General features: G+C 39.7%; 1 protein-coding gene and 1 long non-coding RNA gene across 2 annotated transcripts; both read left to right on the plus strand.

Moving 5' to 3' along the window:
• The first annotated feature begins 2691 nt into the window (after positions 1 to 2691).
• Positions 2692 to 15912, plus strand: LOC145420370 (uncharacterized). The gene is made up of 5 exons (XR_013901676.1): positions 2692 to 3646; positions 12888 to 12951; positions 13031 to 13167; positions 13953 to 14045; positions 14531 to 15912. It is a non-coding gene; the product is annotated as an uncharacterized LOC145420370 (long non-coding RNA).
• Positions 10371 to 11890, plus strand: LOC145419236 (ankyrin repeat domain-containing protein 9). The gene has a single exon (XM_080289527.1). The coding sequence runs from the start codon at positions 10508 to 10510 to the stop codon at positions 11435 to 11437; it is 930 nt and encodes a 309-aa protein (XP_080145653.1). The 5' UTR covers positions 10371 to 10507; the 3' UTR covers positions 11438 to 11890.
• Positions 15913 to 17704: the final 1792 nt, after the last annotated feature.

Here is a 17704-nt window from a genome sequence, read left to right on the forward strand (position 1 = left end):
TAATGTAAAGACTAACAACTGATTTTGCCTGCAGGCACCCCTAGATCCTGCATGTTTGTCACATAGCTAACTGCTAGAGTCCACATAGTGGTGAATATTAAAATTTGCCACCCACACACCACAGCCACAGTCTGGGTGTGACAAATTGTATAGGATAAAGGTCTAGTCATCTCTTAGTTTACTCAGATTGCACAGAGTGTATATTTGTTAATAATTTGAATCATTTTGGATAAGGATAAGTATAAGATAATGGGGAATTTCAGTTTTTACTTTATAATTTGTTTAGCGTAAGATTTACAGTTAAATTGTATTTTTTCTTGCCTTATTTAATTTTTACGTACTGTTCCTTTAACACACGGTAACTGTGCACGGGGGGAGGGTTCGCGACAGGCAGTGTGGAGCTACGGGGGCTTTAACTAGCTGTGGAGAAAAACAGTTTCTTACCATGTTTGCAGTGTACTGGAACATTCAAATGGATCACTGTATTTCAAAACTGTGGAAATAAATGTTTGCCTGTTTGTTTTTCGACTACAAGCGGACTTTGTGGATTATGTTCAACTGCACTAAGACACGCGTACGGTCCGACTACCAGCTAGTGCTTCCGCGGTGATACAAATAATGCCAAAACAACAATAACTCACAATCAATAACTTTCTCTTTTTATTTGATTTTATTCTTTTCTCCTTATTTTTTTTTTTTGTCATCAAATTGATTGAAAACAATTGTAACTGAAAACAACTTATGAAGTACTGAGAAACATATGTCTCTCTGCTCCTCATCATCTGTGCAGGCTGAGAATATGACAAGAAAGTGTCAAAGGTCAAAAGGTATTCTCCTTCAACAGTGAAAGCTCAGAAATGGATAAATTATTAGCCACAATTTTGGCCTCTTCTGTTTGTGTGACTGAGGATGTAATTCAGAAATTTCACCAGTAGATGAAAGCATCGTTAAAGGCATGTCAAATTGGAACTTGAGCTGGTCTGTGCTTCACATTACAGAGGAAGAACACAGGCAGACAAACACACACACACACACACACAAACCCCAGCATATGCTATATTGCCCCAAAGGTTTCTTCCAGATCTATGCCATGGTACGCATATCTCAATTTCCAACTCGCAACTGTGATTCATTAAGTGTGGTGATGGTTACAAATGTGTAAGAATTGCACCAAACTGATTGAGAAAAAAATTTACCTGAAAATAATTTGAGCTATTGACAAACATATTTCCTGTCCCTCATCATCTGTCCAGGCTGAGAATATTCAATTCAATTTTATTTATATAGCGCCAAATCACAACAACAGTCACCTCAAGGTGCTTTATATTGTAAGTTAGATAATGCATACAGAGAGAAACCCAACAATCATATGACCCCCTATGAGCAAGCACTTTGCCAACAGTGGGAAGCAAAAATTCCCTTTAACAGGAAGAAACCTCCGGCAGAACCAGGCTCAGGGAGGAGTGGCCATCTGCTGCGACCGGTTGGGGTGAGAGATGGAAGACAGGATAAAAGACATGCTGTGGAAGAGAGCCAGAGATTAATAACAAGTATGATTCAGTGCAGAGAGGTCTATTAACACATAGTGTGTGAGAAAAGTGACTGAAGACGAAGCACTCAATGCATCATGGGAATCCCCCAGCAGCCTACACTTATTGCAGCATAACTAAGGGAGGACTCAGGGTCACCTGGTCCAGCCCTAACTATATGCTTTAGCGAAAAGGAAAGTTTGAAGCCTAATCTTAAAAGTAGAGATAGTGGCTGTCTCCTGAATCCAAACTGGATTCAGTTTGGTGCTATAGAAGAGGGGCCTGAAAACTGAAGGCTCTCCCTCCCATTCTACTTTTAAATACTCCAGGAACAACAAGTAGGCCTGCAGTGCGAGAGCGAAGTGCTCTAATGGGGTGATATGGTACTACAAGGTCATTAAGATAAGATGGGGCCTGATTATTTATGACCTTGTATGTGAGGAGCAGGATTTTGAATTCAATTCTGGATTTAACAGGACGCCAATGAAGGGAAGCCGATATAGGAGAAATATGCTCTCTCTTTCTAGTCCCTGTCAGGACTCTTGCTGCAGCATTTTGGATAAACTTAAGGCTTTTCATGGAGTTTTTAGGACATCCTGATAATAATAAATTACAGTAGTCAAGGCTAGGAGTAATAAATGCATGAACTAGTTTTTAAGCGTTACTCTGAGACAGGATATTTCTAATTTTAGAGATGTTGCGCAAATGGAAGAAAAAGCAGTCCTACATATTTGTTTAATATGTGCATTGAAGGACATATCCTGGTCAAAAATGACTCCAAGGTGCCTCACAGTGTTATTGGAGGCCTAGGTAATGCCATCCAGAGTAAGAATCTGGTTAGATACCATATTTCTAAGATTTTCAGGGCCGAGTACAATAACCTCAGTTTTATCTGAATTTAGAAGCAGTATAGAGGTCATCTAGGTCTTTATGTCTTTAAGACATTCCTGCAGTTTAACTAATTGGTGTGTGTTATCTGGCTTCAAAATGATTAACAAGATAATCGACCTCTGTTGGAGTAGCATTCAGGTAGCTGCTCTGCTCTGTGTTGGTACAGGGCATTGAAGATGATAACAGTGGGTAGATTACATTCTTAAACTCAGTTACAGCACTGTCAGACAGACATCTACTGTGATGAAATCTACTCCCCACTGCTGTGTAATCAATTATTGTAAATTAATCAGGAAATGATCAGACAGGAGAGGGTTTTCAGGAAACACTGTTAAATGTTCAGTTTCTATGCCATATGTTAAAACAAGATCTAGAGTGTGATTAAAGTGGTGGGTGGGTTCTTTTACATTTTGAGAGAAACCAATTGAGTCTAATAACAGATCAAATGCTGTGTTGAGGCTGTCATTTTTAGCATCTACATGGATGTTAAAATCACCCACAACAGGAAATCAGACAGACCGGCCTGTGCTTCAAGGTTTCTGATAATTAGAATGACTCGGGGGTGTTGATTCATTTAAACTAACATAATCATCCTGCTCTAACCAGGTTTCTGTAAGGCAGAGTAAATTGATTTGTGGATCAATTGTTAAGTCATGTACTAACAGAGACTTGGAAGAGAGACACCTAATGTTTAATAAGCAACATTTCACTGTTTTACTCTTTGGTGCAGATGTGGATACTGTATTGTTCTTTTTTGTGTGTTTTTTTTAATGTTTAAGTCATTTTTTGCTGGTTTTTAGTTTGTTTTTTGAGCTGACACAGTCTCTAAGGGGAGTTTGGGGAGATAACAGGAGGAGAGAAGCTGCAGAGAGGCAGGTTTCCTCCAGAAAGTTTCCCAATTATCTATAAAGCCCACATTGTTTTTTGGACACCACTCAGACAGCCAATAATTTAAGGAGAACATCCGGCTAAACATGTCACTCCTGGTCAGATTGGGGAGGGGACCAGAGAAAACTACAGAGTCCGACACTGTTTTGGCAAAGTTAATAAAAGGATTGTGTGAAACTTGTAAACATCTCTGCGTGATGTCTACCAAGACAAAAGGATCGGAGAGACTGGCGTTGTCTTGACAATTTGGTGCCGTGACCCGGATCTTGGTTGCTGATCTCGATTTGGACCTTGGCTGAGCGGAAGGGACACGGAGGGTATCGCTGGCAGAAAACAAGGTATGCAGAGCCTGTTTTACCGAATCTGCACATTGGCAAATCCGCTAAATTTCACCCAAAAGTGTCCTGAATGCAGAAGTCCGCAAATTTAAATATGAGATGTGTGTGGAAGAGAGCTGGTTTCTCTAAAAGTGACGGTTGGTGTCTCAGAAAGCAGGACTTTCTAAAATCCACTGTCCTTGGTTTGGCAACCCTCCTACATAAATGATGTTTCACGTACTTTTTTTATTCAAAAGGTATAAATAATAATAAACGCTGTATTTTTGTAATTTTGTTAACAGGGCAGAAAATGAAAGTCAAGGATGTAGAGCAGGCCGAGTAATAAGTAGACAGGACCGGCTATCTATAACTGTGGGTTCAGAGGTGACGTGCTCTCAACCATCAAGCACTACACCACAACTTCTAGTGGCCCTGTCCCAAATATAATGGCAAGCACCTTTGCATCATTCACAAAACTAACTCTAACCAGGGAAAAGCCTTTTCTTACCTCACCTGACATCATCTTAATTCTTTCTTACCACTAGTTGCAGTTCCAAAGACTTCTGGAGAGGAATTAAAAGAGCTCTTGAGCTACAAAGACAAAGAGCTTGAGACCTATGCCAATCCTTAATAATTAAGGACTGGCATATTTTATATATAGTTGTGGCAACTGTTGTGATTTAGTGCTAAACGAGAAATTTGAAATGTACAATAACTGTGGAGTGTGTGGATGCGGGGGCGTTTCTATGCACCTCTGCCATTTCTTTCTGTCTCTCTCCACTTTTCTTTCTCTCGCTTGCTCTGTCTCAGCGTAGTGTATTTGTGTGCATATCTGTTAACTACACCTTACGCCTGCAGGGACGGGAAACTTCTGGGATTTCTGCCCTCCTCCTGGGCACACCTAAAGTAATCAAGCTCACCTATTTGTCAATTGATGATCAGCTGGCTCCTACTTAAGCTGGGAACAAAGCTTCATTCTTTGCCTGAGCACTGTACGAACTACTATTAGTGAAACCATCTTCAATCTTTAAGTCTGTGTCTCTGTTACCTTGAAGATTACGAACTTGTCATCTCATCTGTGCAAAAGCCCTGGCGTTTTCCCTGTGAGAGTGATTGGTTATAGAGAGCCTGATGAGATTTTATTCCTGTGTCAAATGTTTTCTGGACTCTGGATACTGTAGCTCATCTGAAAAACTGAGCCTCAAATCAAAAATACTTGACTACCTGCTTTAACTCTCTAACATCCAGATTAAAGCAGATAACTCTTAAGCTGGAAAGAAAATGGTAACATCATCATCATCATTTAGCCTGGAAAAATAGTTTGCTGCTTTATAAAAAAGCTCTCAATAAAGCGAGAACATCTTATTATTCAGCACTGATTAAAGAAAATAAGAACAACCCTAGGTTAACAAAAAGTCAGAGCTCTGTTGAGCCAACCATTCCTTTAATGTTAATTAGTAATGCCTTCATAATTTAGCTAACCATTAGAGGAAAAAGTTACAACCATCTCATAGATGTGGCATTATATACAGCTACTTTCAGTACCATTGATATCTATTTGGAGTCTTTTTCTCCAATTGATCTTTCTGAGTTAACTTCAGTAATGACTTCCTCCAAACCAACAACGTGTCTTTTAGACCCTATTCCTAAGACTCCTCAAAGAGGCCCTTCCATTAATTAATGTTTCAATCTCTATTAACCAGCTATGAACCACAGGCCTTCAAGCTGGCAGTATTTAAACTGTTACTAGACCGAGCGGTCTTAGCTAATAATAGGCAAATCTCTAACCTTCCTTTTATCTCCAAAATTCTTGAAAGACTGAGTAGTTGTCAAACAGCTAACTGATCATCTCCAGAGAAATGATCAAAAATGAGAATAAGACAGTAAATGGAGAAATCCTTCTCATGCTTCTGTGTTGATTTTTTTTCAATTACTATTACACCTTGAGCCTGTCACCTTTGTCACAAAGCCCAACATTTCTGCATTTCTGGATTTCTTAATAATGTATGTAGTTGAGTGGCATTGTGCTGAATTCAGTATAAATTATGTTGACACACCAAAAGCAAGAGTCCTGGACCCGACAACATCTGTGGACAGATACTGAGAACTTGTGCTGATCAGCTGAGTGGGATTTTTCACTATATCTTCTCACTTTCTTTAGAGCTACAGACAGTACCTAAGATTTGGAAACATGCTATTATTGTTCCTGTTGCTAAGGGCAGTTCTCCTAAGGCACTGGATGATTTTAGGCCCGTGGCTCTGACTTCTTTAGTGATGAAGACATTTGAGAAGATAATTAAGAAGAAGATTTTAATGCATGTTGAACATCATCTTGACCCCTTCCAGTTTGCCTATAGAGCAGGAAGAGGTGTGGAGGATGCTGCTGTCACACTCTTGAGGCCCCTCACACCCATGCAAGATTATTATTTGCTGACTTTTCATCTGCATTTAATACAATTCAACCCTTCTTACTTGCTGACAGGCTTTACAATCATTTTAAGCTTGACACTAGTCTGGTCGGCTGGGTGACGGACTTTCTGACTACCGTAATTGTCGGGCTATAAGCCGCTACTTTTTGCACAAGCTTTGAACCCTGCGGCTTTTAGTCAGGTGCGGCTTTTCTATGGATTTTCCATGATTTTTATGATATCGTAAGACGATTTGTTTTGTTTGTTCCGCTGTTGTACGGCACTACGTTGCCTGGCGGAAGGATCGGGGTTCAAGAGTGGTATGTTAGTCACATGTCCGTCCGCCAGGCAACGTAGTGCCGTACGAAGTAGCGCGAAAAACAAACTTCAAAGTAGCGCTACGCATTCAGCGGGAGGCGTGGATGACGAACGGCGATAAACTTGCGAAAAGCAAGTTATGCCCAACTCCACCGGTGGATTCTGACAGCGTGGAAAAGTGCGAAAACATCCACGATCACCAACGGATTTTGAAGGGCTGGACTGCTGCATGATGGAGAGGAGGACACCGCCACGGCCCTTCTGAGGGTGTTCGACTCTGACACTGACAACGAGGATTTCTTTGGTTTTGAAAGTGACAACGAAGGAGAGAAGCGGAGAGTGGATGACGAAGCCATCCTGAGCCTGTTCGTTTCCGACATTGGAGAAGAGGACTTTGGTGGTTTTAGAGCGCAGGAAGAAGAGAAAGATGGTGAATGACTGACTTTTCTTCTTGTTAAAGCCGTGTCACTGCACCTGAGCCTAAAAGGTAGGCCGAATCTATTTTTCTGGTGTGCTGTAGGTTACTGTTATGTACTACATGTGCAAATATGTACCCATAACTTGTTTTTCAAAATATTAATAAAAGGGGTGTGTCTCCAAACAGCCATCTCTTTCCTGACAATTCCCTTTGTGCATATTCTCTTACATATGATAAGTCAACATTGAAACACCTGCGGCTTTTAGTCAGGTGCGGCTAATGTATGTACAAAACAGGATTTTCCCCTGATTTTAGCTTGTGCGGCTAATATTCAGGTGCGCTTTGTAGTCCGGGAAATACGGTAATAGGTCACGATGCGTGAGGGTGAATCATGTCTTTTCTGATGTGCTCTCCTCCTCTACTGGATCGCCCCAGGGTTGTTGCCTCTCTCCCCTTCTGTTCATTCTGTACACAAATGAGTGTCGCAGCAATTTCACGAACAGACACATCCTGAAGTTTGCTGACGACACAGTGATCGTCAGTCTTCTAGTGGGGGATGAGTCAGGCCATAGACAGGTTGTAGATGATTTTGTGAATTGGTGTGATGAGTCCTTCCTGTCACTTAATGTGTCAAAAACTAAAGACATGATTATTGATTTTAGGAAGTCCTCTTATAGCTCATCACCTACTATCATTAAAACTGCCGATATTGGGATCATTGAGAGTTATAAATATCTAGGTGTGGTACTTGACCATAAACTGTGTTTTGAATCTCATGCTGATGCCACTACTAAAAAAGTTCAACAAAGACTGTTCTTTTTAAGAAAAATGAGATCTTTTAATGTCTCATCTGAGATGTTGTCCTTATTTTATAGATATTTTATCGAATCTGTGATGTCTTTTTGTATTGCTGCATGGTTTGGTAACCTGACGGTGAAGAATAAGAATCGGTTGGGACTTCTGGTAAAAACTGCTAGCAAAATTTTTACTACTATGCTAAATAAGATCAAATCCGACTTTCAAAGATGGGACAATTTAAAAACTTCGCTTCAGGGTAGAATCAACACAGTAAAGATGAACATACTGCCACGGCTTAATTTCCTTTTTTTTATGTTGCCACTCTCTCCTCCTCTAACTTATTTTAAAGACATACACTCTGCGGTGTCTAAATTTATTTGGAATGGCAAAAGGCCTAGGATACGTTTGTCAACATTGCAGCGGCCCAAATTGTTTGGTGGCCTGGCAGTACCAAACTTCGAGTTTTATTACTGGTCATTCCGAATCAGGGCGCTTAGTACGTGGGTCAACCCAGAGACTACTACTGCGTGGAAAATGATCGAATCCGCCAAGGCAGCACCGCATAGACTACAAGATCTTCTGTTTGCTAATTTTCCCACCAATACGCTCTACAACAACAACGAATTCGGACCTATTATTGCCAACTCTATACAGGTATGGAGGAAGATAGAAAGGTGGCTGGGTGCTCCAGTTAAATTTTGTAAAAGCTCACCACTCTGACATAATTTAAAGTTACTATGTGGCAGCCGACCATTTGTTCAACCCTCTCGGTTCTCACTCGGGATAAACCTTTTTGATGATCTATTCAACGCCCAAGGCCTTTGCTCATTTCAGGACTTAAGGACACGTTTTTCTCTTCCTGCATCTTCTTACTTTGTATATCTGCAGCTCAGATCAGCTTTCAAAGCATGTGGTGTCCCCTGGGACTCTCCTCTTCCCTCTCATCCCATGTTGGACTGGATCCTGCCTAAATCTGGCAGACCCTCTGTTTCCAAAATCTACAACAAATTAGCCGAACATGGTATGAAGTCCCTGCCTATTGAATCTATTTGGGTCAGGGAACTGGGAGAACTACAGGTTAATATAGACTGGGATACAGTGTGGTCTAATCTGAGTTTGACTTCTAAGAACCTGGCGCATCCATTAATTCATTTCAAAACCATACACAGAACATACATTACACCCTATAGGAGGTTCCAGATGAAACTACAGGCTACGTATTACTGTCACATCTGCAATGATTCATCACCTGGCACGTTTTTGCACATGTTTTGGGACTGTCCTGTGGTATCCGATTTTTGGGTCTTTGTGAACTCTGTGTTATCTGAGGTGCTGGAAGTTTTTTATGTTCCCAATCCTGGTCTTTGTCTCCTTAATGATACCTCTGAAATCTCCTTAAAACAAATGCAATGCAAAATGTTGTTCGCTGGATTCACATCCGCAAAGAAGACTATTACAAAGCAGTGGTTCTGTCCTGACATTTGTATGGAATCATTCTGTAGACGATGTCTTATCCGTGTTATTGGTTTTGAACATACCACAGCAAAATTAAATAAAGCTCGACCCACGACTGTTGATGCTTGGAAAATCTTCTCATCCAGAGTTATCTCCTGGAAGAGGCAATAATTGGTTTTAACTTTGTGTTTTTTGTGTCTTTTCCTTGCTGTCCCTATGCCTTGTTTGCTAATGTTTGCTTTGCTACTGCAGTTTACAGTTGTGCTGTATATGTCTGTACACCCCCCCCCCCCCCAACCCCGTTTTAAATCAATAAAATGTTGATCACAAAAAAAAAAAAAAAAACTGCTAGCAAAATTCCAGGGAGCTGGCAAGATGGACTTTTGGCCATTTACAATAGAAATGTGCTTAGAAAGGCTCATTCTATTATTAATTGTGTGAACCATCCACTTCACAGTGAGTTTGAGTTGTTGCCTTCCGGCCGCCGTTTTAGAGTACCTCCAAGGAGGACTAAAAGACTCCAGGTCTCTTTTATCCCTACTGGGTCTTGTCTCCTTAATGGTAAGGGAGCGACCGTGGCTCAGGGGGTTGGGAATCGCAGCTGTAACCGGAAGGTTACAGATGCGGTCCCTGGGCTCTCTGTCCTGGTCGTTGTGTCCTTGGGCAAGACACTTTACCCTACTTGCCTACTGGTGTTGGCCAGAGGGGCCGATGGCGCAATATGGCAGCCTCGCTTCTGTCAGTCTGCCACAGGGCAGCTGTGGCTACAACCGTAGCTGCCTCCACCAGTGTGTGAATGTGAGAGTGAATGAATAGTGGTATTGTAAAGCGCTTTGGGTGCCTTGAAAAGCGCTATATAAATCCAATCCATTATTATTATTATTATTATTATTAAATAATTGTCCTTGAACTTTCTATCATTATTATTGTTGTTATTATTTTATAGTATTGTTCTGTTTATTTTTATCCTGCTGCTAAACTAATTTCCCCTTGTGGGACAATAAAGAAATTGAATTGAATTGAAATTGAATTGAATAAGCTAATATCCATCATGAACAACACCTCCCACCCCCTGCATGAGACTACAGCTCGTTCAGCAGGAGACTTTTTCACCCACAATGCAGGAAGGAGCGCTACCGCAGCTCATTCTTAATTGCGATAGCAGTAGTTGTAGATTAGTAAACGTAGCATCAGCACCAAAATGCACTTGAACATAGATGTCAAAGTAACTTGTCTATCCTTTATCCTTCCAAGGATGCAGCCCAGCCCCCGAGTTTGGACACAGCCCTTATAATCAGCTCACAGCTCAACTGTCAATAAAGTTTGTAAAACCTTTTGACGTTTGTACGTTGTGCGCATGCGCCCTCGCACAGTACTGCAGAGGGCTCGAGCAGCTACAGGAATGTCGGTTATTTCAAACACTGACTCAGTAGGTCCCTGGACTCGAGCTTCTGTTGGGGAAATGGTAGTTTTTGCGCTCTGTGAATGAAACCGTGTAAGGTTCTGGGAATTTATATCACTCGGGTTGCCATGGCCTCTTTAACCGTCACTTCGGAGGCTCGGAGCGTCGAGAAGCATCGAAAGTCCTTCTCGCTGCTCTTCTACCGGGCCGTGCGGGACCTAAAGCCGGTCTGGATGTTGGAGGACATGCGGACGATGGAAACTTTTTACTTGGACGAGGACTCTGGCCAGAGGATTTACAGCCCGTCGGAGGCGTTGCTGTACGCTATAGTTCATGACCACCAGGCGTACGCTCAGTACCTCCTCAGCCGATACACGGATGAAGCGCTAGCAAAACCCGGGGAGCGCTTCTGCCCCTGCCCGTCCTCCGCGCCTCACCTCGCTATGGCTGTTCGCTACGACAGACGCTACATTCTCTGCCTCATCTTACAAGAAACCCACCGTATAGCCATTACCCCGTCCTACACGGACCGAGCCGGGTGTTTTCACATCGAGGACGGAAGAACCCCGCTACATCTGGCTTGCGAGCTTCTGCGTCCCGAGGCGGTCATCTTGCTCCTGGGGAGCGGGGCGTCCCCGTACGCCCAAGACCACAACGGCCTGACCCCGCTGGACATTACTTTGGAAAAGCTCAGAGACTCCACGGTGGTCAGAAGTGGGGAGAAAAGGCGGTGTCTGGACAACCTGCTCCTGTTTATGCCAAAAGTTCGCTTCAAAATGAAGGAAGCTCTGGTTGGAGAATCGGAGCGCTGGAGCAAGATGCTAGGCGAGGAGACCTACCTTTACCTGTCGGGAAGGAGCCCGGCGCCGTTGGTTCTCAGCGCCATGCAGACTGTTCTGCAGCAGCTGAGCCCTGCCAGCTTTCCGGACAGCCTACTCGAGCTGCCCATTCCCTCCTCCCTCAAACCACCGGGACTGCCTGTGAGCCAGCGGGACAGGCAGAGGGTGGTGTAGCATCAGTGACACATGCATGCCCTGTTTGGATACTGCTGTTTTAGCATGCTGTGTGTGAGCATTTGAAGATCCTGTATGGCTATTATAGGCCTGAACAGATAAAACACTAACAGTCAGGGAACAAATAGACTAAATTAATGTGATCTAATGATGCAACATAAGCCACGCTGATTCCACCGGAAGGAATAAAAAAGCCATACTGTAGCGTTTCACATTGATTCAGGTGCCATGAATCATTTATGTGTCTATGAAATGTTGTATCTAGTAATGATACAAGTGTATTGTATCAAAAGGATGGACAGACACTAATACTGACCTGTGTTACTGATGAATTTAATTTATTAAAATTATAGTATTTATCAGCAACATAAAGTAGTCATAAGAAAATGATCAGGTGACTTGAAAACATTTTGGATCTCTGTCTTTGAATAAATAAAAATTTAAGTGACTGTCTTCCTGGGCCTTCATTGACAGAACATGTTTGTTGCTAATGGAAATGAAGAAGGGGGTGCATACTGTAAGGAATCTAAGGAGCTTGGAAAGGAAGAAGCTTCTCCAGTTCTGAAGAAACTGAACTGGAGAAGCTTCAAGAGGTGAAACATCGTCAAGAAACTTAAAGAAGTCCAGTTGCTTTTCTTTCCAAGCTCCTTGTTTTACTATAGCCTGGGTGATTGAGAACCTACACAGACAGTAAGTTAAATATAATTATTAGTATAACAATGATTATTAAAATTAAAGATTTTAATATTTAGTAGTATTCGGTTTGAAAAGGTTTTCTGAAACTTCACTTGTTGGTACACAGAAGGTCTGATGCAGTTTGTAGATAAGGAACAAATTCAGCCTACACTAACAAATGAAACATGGGGTTTTTAAAAATTAATTCTTAGTTTTATGTTCAATATACTTAAAATTGTTAATCTTATGGGTGTAATTAATATTTTTAAATTTGATTTAATTAATTCTATACCGTTTTAATGTTAAATAATATTGATATTTCCAATTTATTGAACACATTTAATTAAATCCAAAGAGCCCTTTCCACATCCTTTCTGAGCATGCGCAGAGAATGAAAAAACTGAATGAAAGAACTCTGAATGACCTATTAAATAAAAGTGTAATATTTTGACACCTAGCGATACAAACGATGATTTTACCAGCACAAACCGACAAACGGAGCACTAACCACCCAGTATACTTGATTTTATTTTTGGGGGCAAGTGGGTCACGTTCACAGAGTGGGCTGTTCCGGTATATAATGGTAAACGTGCTCACAGGAACAGATTTATGAAATGAGTAATAGAAATTTTGGAGCATTTGAAATGTAACTTGTATTATTAATACATTTTAAAAGAAATAGGAGTGTTCTTAAGTTTAGACCATCTCTGTGCTACCCCTTTGCATGTGTCTCACTGTAAACGATTAATTTTTTCTGTTTTTCTTTTTCTCTCAGGTTGCTGGTTGTGGAATTTGGAGCTGCGGAGATTTGAGCTGTGCTCCAAAAGTTCATGTTGAAGGTACCTAATGCTTGCATATTATTTACTTTTTCCTTAATACGCAATTTTACATTTTGAATTCTCTTATTTGGTCTTTTAGGTTATCACCACAGTTCCACTGCTGTCCACATTCATGAGCAGTCTTGACCAGTACTCTGACCAGTTGATGAAGATTCTACGAAAAAAAGGAGGGGAAACAGCGCGGCGGATCACAGCAGCATTGTCTACAATTCACAGGTATTCTGTCTTGTTATAATGTTCTGTAACTAATAGATTAGTTGCAGGTTGATCTCAGGTCTGGTTATTAACCTGTATTTTTAACTTTCTTGGGTCATTTTATGCTTGTTCTCTCCTGCGTTATACTTCTCATCTCGCTTTTGGCTTATATTCTGGACTTGGTCCTGACACAAAGCAGAACTAAGTAACTCATGCCCCTAGAGGCCATAAGTGCCGCTGCTGGCATTGTAGCTTTTTTCTTTTCTTTTTTTTGTTACTCATTAATTGTCCAAAGGAATAATTAGCTACACTGAGAAAAGACAAAGGCAGACAACATTTCACATTTCGCCACAACTCAGTGACACAATAGATTATTTTTTTTCACTCAAACTTGGTATAAATACTGCAAATGTGGTGGTAGCCCGCATACCTCATATTAACGTGACAGTGTGTAGTTTTTGTCATTAATTTTTGGAAATCTCTATCAAAATGTTTTTGATTCCTTTGAACAGCACTCCTATGCAACAACACTTTTCGGGTGGTACACCACGCTAAAGCTGCATTTTCCGCGACCCAATGTATCGCAATCAGTGTAATTGGACTCATAACTTATAATCTTTATGGGAATGAATTGGTAAGCTTCTCATTCTCTAACACAAAATACTACTTGCTTGCAAAAAGCATGTTTAAAATTACTTAGAAACAATTATGAATTGGTTAAACAACAATAAAAATTGACTTAAGTTTTGTGGGGGTCTCTAAAAACTTCAAAAAAGTAATTGCGCTGCATGTGTTGTTTTGTTTAGAGTTCCCGAATCGAAGTGAAGCGTGAATGCATCCTTAAAGCTGTGATTATATACCTGAATGAGAACCCTGAAAATCTCATCAAAGAGTACATGGTAAGTTTATTTTTAAAGGGATATTCCACCCCTCAGTAAAATTTTGACTGTCATAATTCCCAGAGTTTTGTAAGTTGAAAAATGTATTTTCTAAACAAGCCCAGGCATTCTCCTGTTCTGGCAGCAATCAGTTTTCTTTAAATTAGCTTACAACAATAAAGTGCATGGGAAATACTAGGATTTTGTTTCCATTCACTTACATTGTTTTATGCAAAACTAAAGAAAATGACCCTGGTCAGCAGAATATTGATAATATTATTAATGTATACTCCTTCTGCCCTCTATCCATGTTTCATGTATCTTCTTCTTGGTCTTTATTGGTGATTGTCTTAAATCCACATTTTTCTTTGGTCTGTTCTCCTCAGTCTCATTCAGGGATATGTGTAATTAGGATAGTGTGGACCATTTGAACTAAAATGCAGTGAATAGATAGATGATGCAATGACCAAAATACAACAGATTTAAAATATTTCTTTCCTTTTCAGGATTTCAACGTGATGGAAGCTGAAGAGCTTGAGAGGATGGATTTGGCGTGTTTATAAAATAATCCATGAAGGAGCACAGCCTGATGACTCCCTTGAAGATGTTGGCATCATTATCGAGAGATGCACCATCTTGCAGGATCTTCACGATGTGGCGAGCGGGTGTGCACTTTTGTTTGGGCTAATTTACTGCCTCAATCTGAGTTACCCAAAGCCACTTCGCATTTGAGTTCTTCCAGAAGGTGCTCATGGGACTGGAAGACAAAAAACTGTCTAACAAAATACAAGTGCTGAAGAACAAACTCTGCCAAAAGGAGACGCAATGACTCTTCTAGATCGAAATGTCTCCCAAAATAAGTGCTCTGTTTCACTGTTTAAAAGTTCATAAATATATATATGTTGATCTTTGTTTGTAAATATTTTGTCATAGCTTTAATATTTAAGAGATTTACTGAATGCCATTTTTCTTTTGATTGTGGAAAAGAAAACATAATTCAGAAACTTGAGTTTTTGGAACTGGGGACAAAATTACGCAGATGGATATATTTCCTTGTTTCACAACATTTTTTTCGGTTTGAGTTGCTGTGGTAATTCTGCAGACTGTAGCCATTGCAGACCTACAACTGTAGATCCTGAAATCATTCTGTCAGGTTTGACATCCTACTCCTCACTACACTGTCACTTAGTTGAAACTGGAAAGTTGTTTCAGATGTTTACATTTTATTTTACACACTTCATTTAATGTTGCATTATGCAGTGTTGTTTCCCTGTTTAAGCTTTGCCTCGTTGAAGGCTTTTGTTCAAGTTGTTAAAGCAACACAATTTTTTTTTTTGTATTTACACTTCATATTAGTTCTCGTGTACCAGGTTTCCATTGTAGGTCAAGGATCTTGAGTGTTATAAATGTTAAAGTGTATGTGCAAACAAATGTGAAAAGGTTCTAAGGTTGTCACCTGTACTCAAGTTAAGTACTGGATTTTTGGTCTTAGCATTTAATTAAGAATATTTTGAGATTTGCTATATGCATTTTTTTATTGTAAAATTTATTATATAATTGAAAACTTATAATTCTGAATCAGATTTTTGTAACTGGGGACTAAATCGTTTTTACCTTTGTGTCACTTAAGTATTTTCTGTAATTGCATTATACAGTGATTTTTAAGTTGCTGTGGTAAATCTGCAGATCTGACTATAATCACAAGTTGTATTGAATTTGACATCTTACGGCACACTACAATGTCACTTTGTTGAAACTCGAAAGTTGTTTCCAATGTTTAAATTTTGGTCATGCACTTTAAGCATTTAATATTGCCTTATGCAGTGTTGTTCCCTGTCGAAGCTTTGCCTTGTTAAGGCTCACCGTAAATAAAGTTGTTGATGCAGCACCCTTTTTTTGCATTTACACTTGATGTAAGCTTTGGTGTAAGAGTTTTCTATTGAAGTGCAAGGATCTTGAATGTTATAAATGGTAACGTGTGAGCAAGTGTAAAAAGGTTTTTGAGTTGTCACCTGTACTCTGTAGTTAAGTGTTAGACCTTTGCTGAAGACCTCTGAAAGGTCCAAACACCTAATTACAATGTATAGATGACAACTCAGGAACCTTTCTAGACTTGTTTTGTTGATACCTAAACATTTAGCATATAGATGAAACTATTAATTAAATCATAATTAAGCAAATTAATTAGGTCCAAAACTCAATCTAAATGGTGCCATTAAATTCAAATTAATATTGTCAATTGAACCTAAAGCAATACAGTTAATAAAATGAACAAAGTATTTAAATTCTATTTAATGGTGTTAAATAGTAACAATGAAAGGAAAGCTGTTGTTTTTATAGAACAATTTCACTTCTGATATACATCACCATTGAAATTGCAGATAATAACCATATTGATTTATGTTTAATTGACCAGGTTTTGTGGAAAAGATTGCCTTAACTTTGTCAATTAAATCCAACGTTTTATTTCTTAGAGTGTAGAAAACATTTGTATATACAGTGTACACAAGAGTTTGTGTGTATAGACTAACCAATACTAAAACTGAAGATATTTCCTCTATTTGTATTGTATTTTAGCTTAGTGATCCAAGCTCACAAAATTGTTTCCAATTAAGTTTGTTTTGTTTTGGGTTTTTCTTGGTCTGGTTTTCATTTAATATTTCTATTTCATATTTATGATAACCTTGGTTTTGAACCTGCTGAAGGGTTTTCAGGAGGTTTTACCTGCAGGTGGTGGGAAGCAACAAAGTAGAAATACTTTGTTAGCTTTTGAATAACTTTTGATTTTTGCCCCAACAGCTGAATATAAACACCTCCTTTCTGGTCATTACATTTTCAGAATAGGCTTGTTCGTTGGGTTTAACACATTTGAGGGTTTTGCTTTTGTTTTGTTTTTTTCCATCTCTGCATGCCTTCAAACATCAGACTTATTTGAGCCAAAATGGAAAAGCACCCTTCAATTATTATCACGGGAAACACAAGGTCCTTGGGCAGTGAGATACAGTGGCTTGCAAAAGGATTCTGCCCCCTTGAACCTTTCCACATTTTGTCTGACTGAGCTGGAGTTGTTTTGCAAAGAAGAATGGGAAAGGATTTCAGTCTCTAGATGTGCAAAGCTGGTAGAAACATACCCTAAAACACTGGCAGCTGTAATTGCAGCAAAAGGTGGTTCTACAAAGTATTGACTCTTAATAATTATGCACACCCCACTTTTCAGTTATTTTTTGTAAAAAAATGTTTGGAATCGTATGATTTTCGTTCCACTTCTCACGTGTACACCACTTTGTATTGGTTTATCACGTGGAATTCCAATAAAATTGATTCATGTTTGTGGCTGTAATGTGACAAAATGTGGAAAAGTTCAAGACGGCCAAAAACTTTTGCAAGCCACTGTACATAAGCTTGTTGCTGCAAGTCTACTGCAGAGCATGAACAGGTAGAAACAAAGGCTGCTACTTTTTGCAGCTCTGTTTGCTGTAATCAGGTTGTACAGTTGTTTTCATAATCTTGTTTAAAGCCTCAGAAAATCTGAAGATGACCATATAATGCAAAAAAAGCAATTTGCATAATGCATCATTTCCAGCTTTAACTTTGGATCTATCCATTATAAATAAGATTAATGCTTATCCAATTCAAAGCAAACTAGAAAAATTTGCATTTCCTGCAAAAATGCAGTGTGG

Source organism: Astatotilapia calliptera, chromosome 15 (assembly GCF_964374335.1).
Source record: "Astatotilapia calliptera chromosome 15, fAstCal68.1, whole genome shotgun sequence".
Taxonomy (NCBI): domain Eukaryota; kingdom Metazoa; phylum Chordata; class Actinopteri; order Cichliformes; family Cichlidae; genus Astatotilapia; species Astatotilapia calliptera.

Bases quoted from the DNA above. Each gene is read 5' to 3' on its own strand.
- LOC145419236 (XM_080289527.1), top strand. From the start codon at position 10,508: ATGAAACCGTGTAAGGTTCTGGGAATTTATATCACTCGGGTTGCCATG.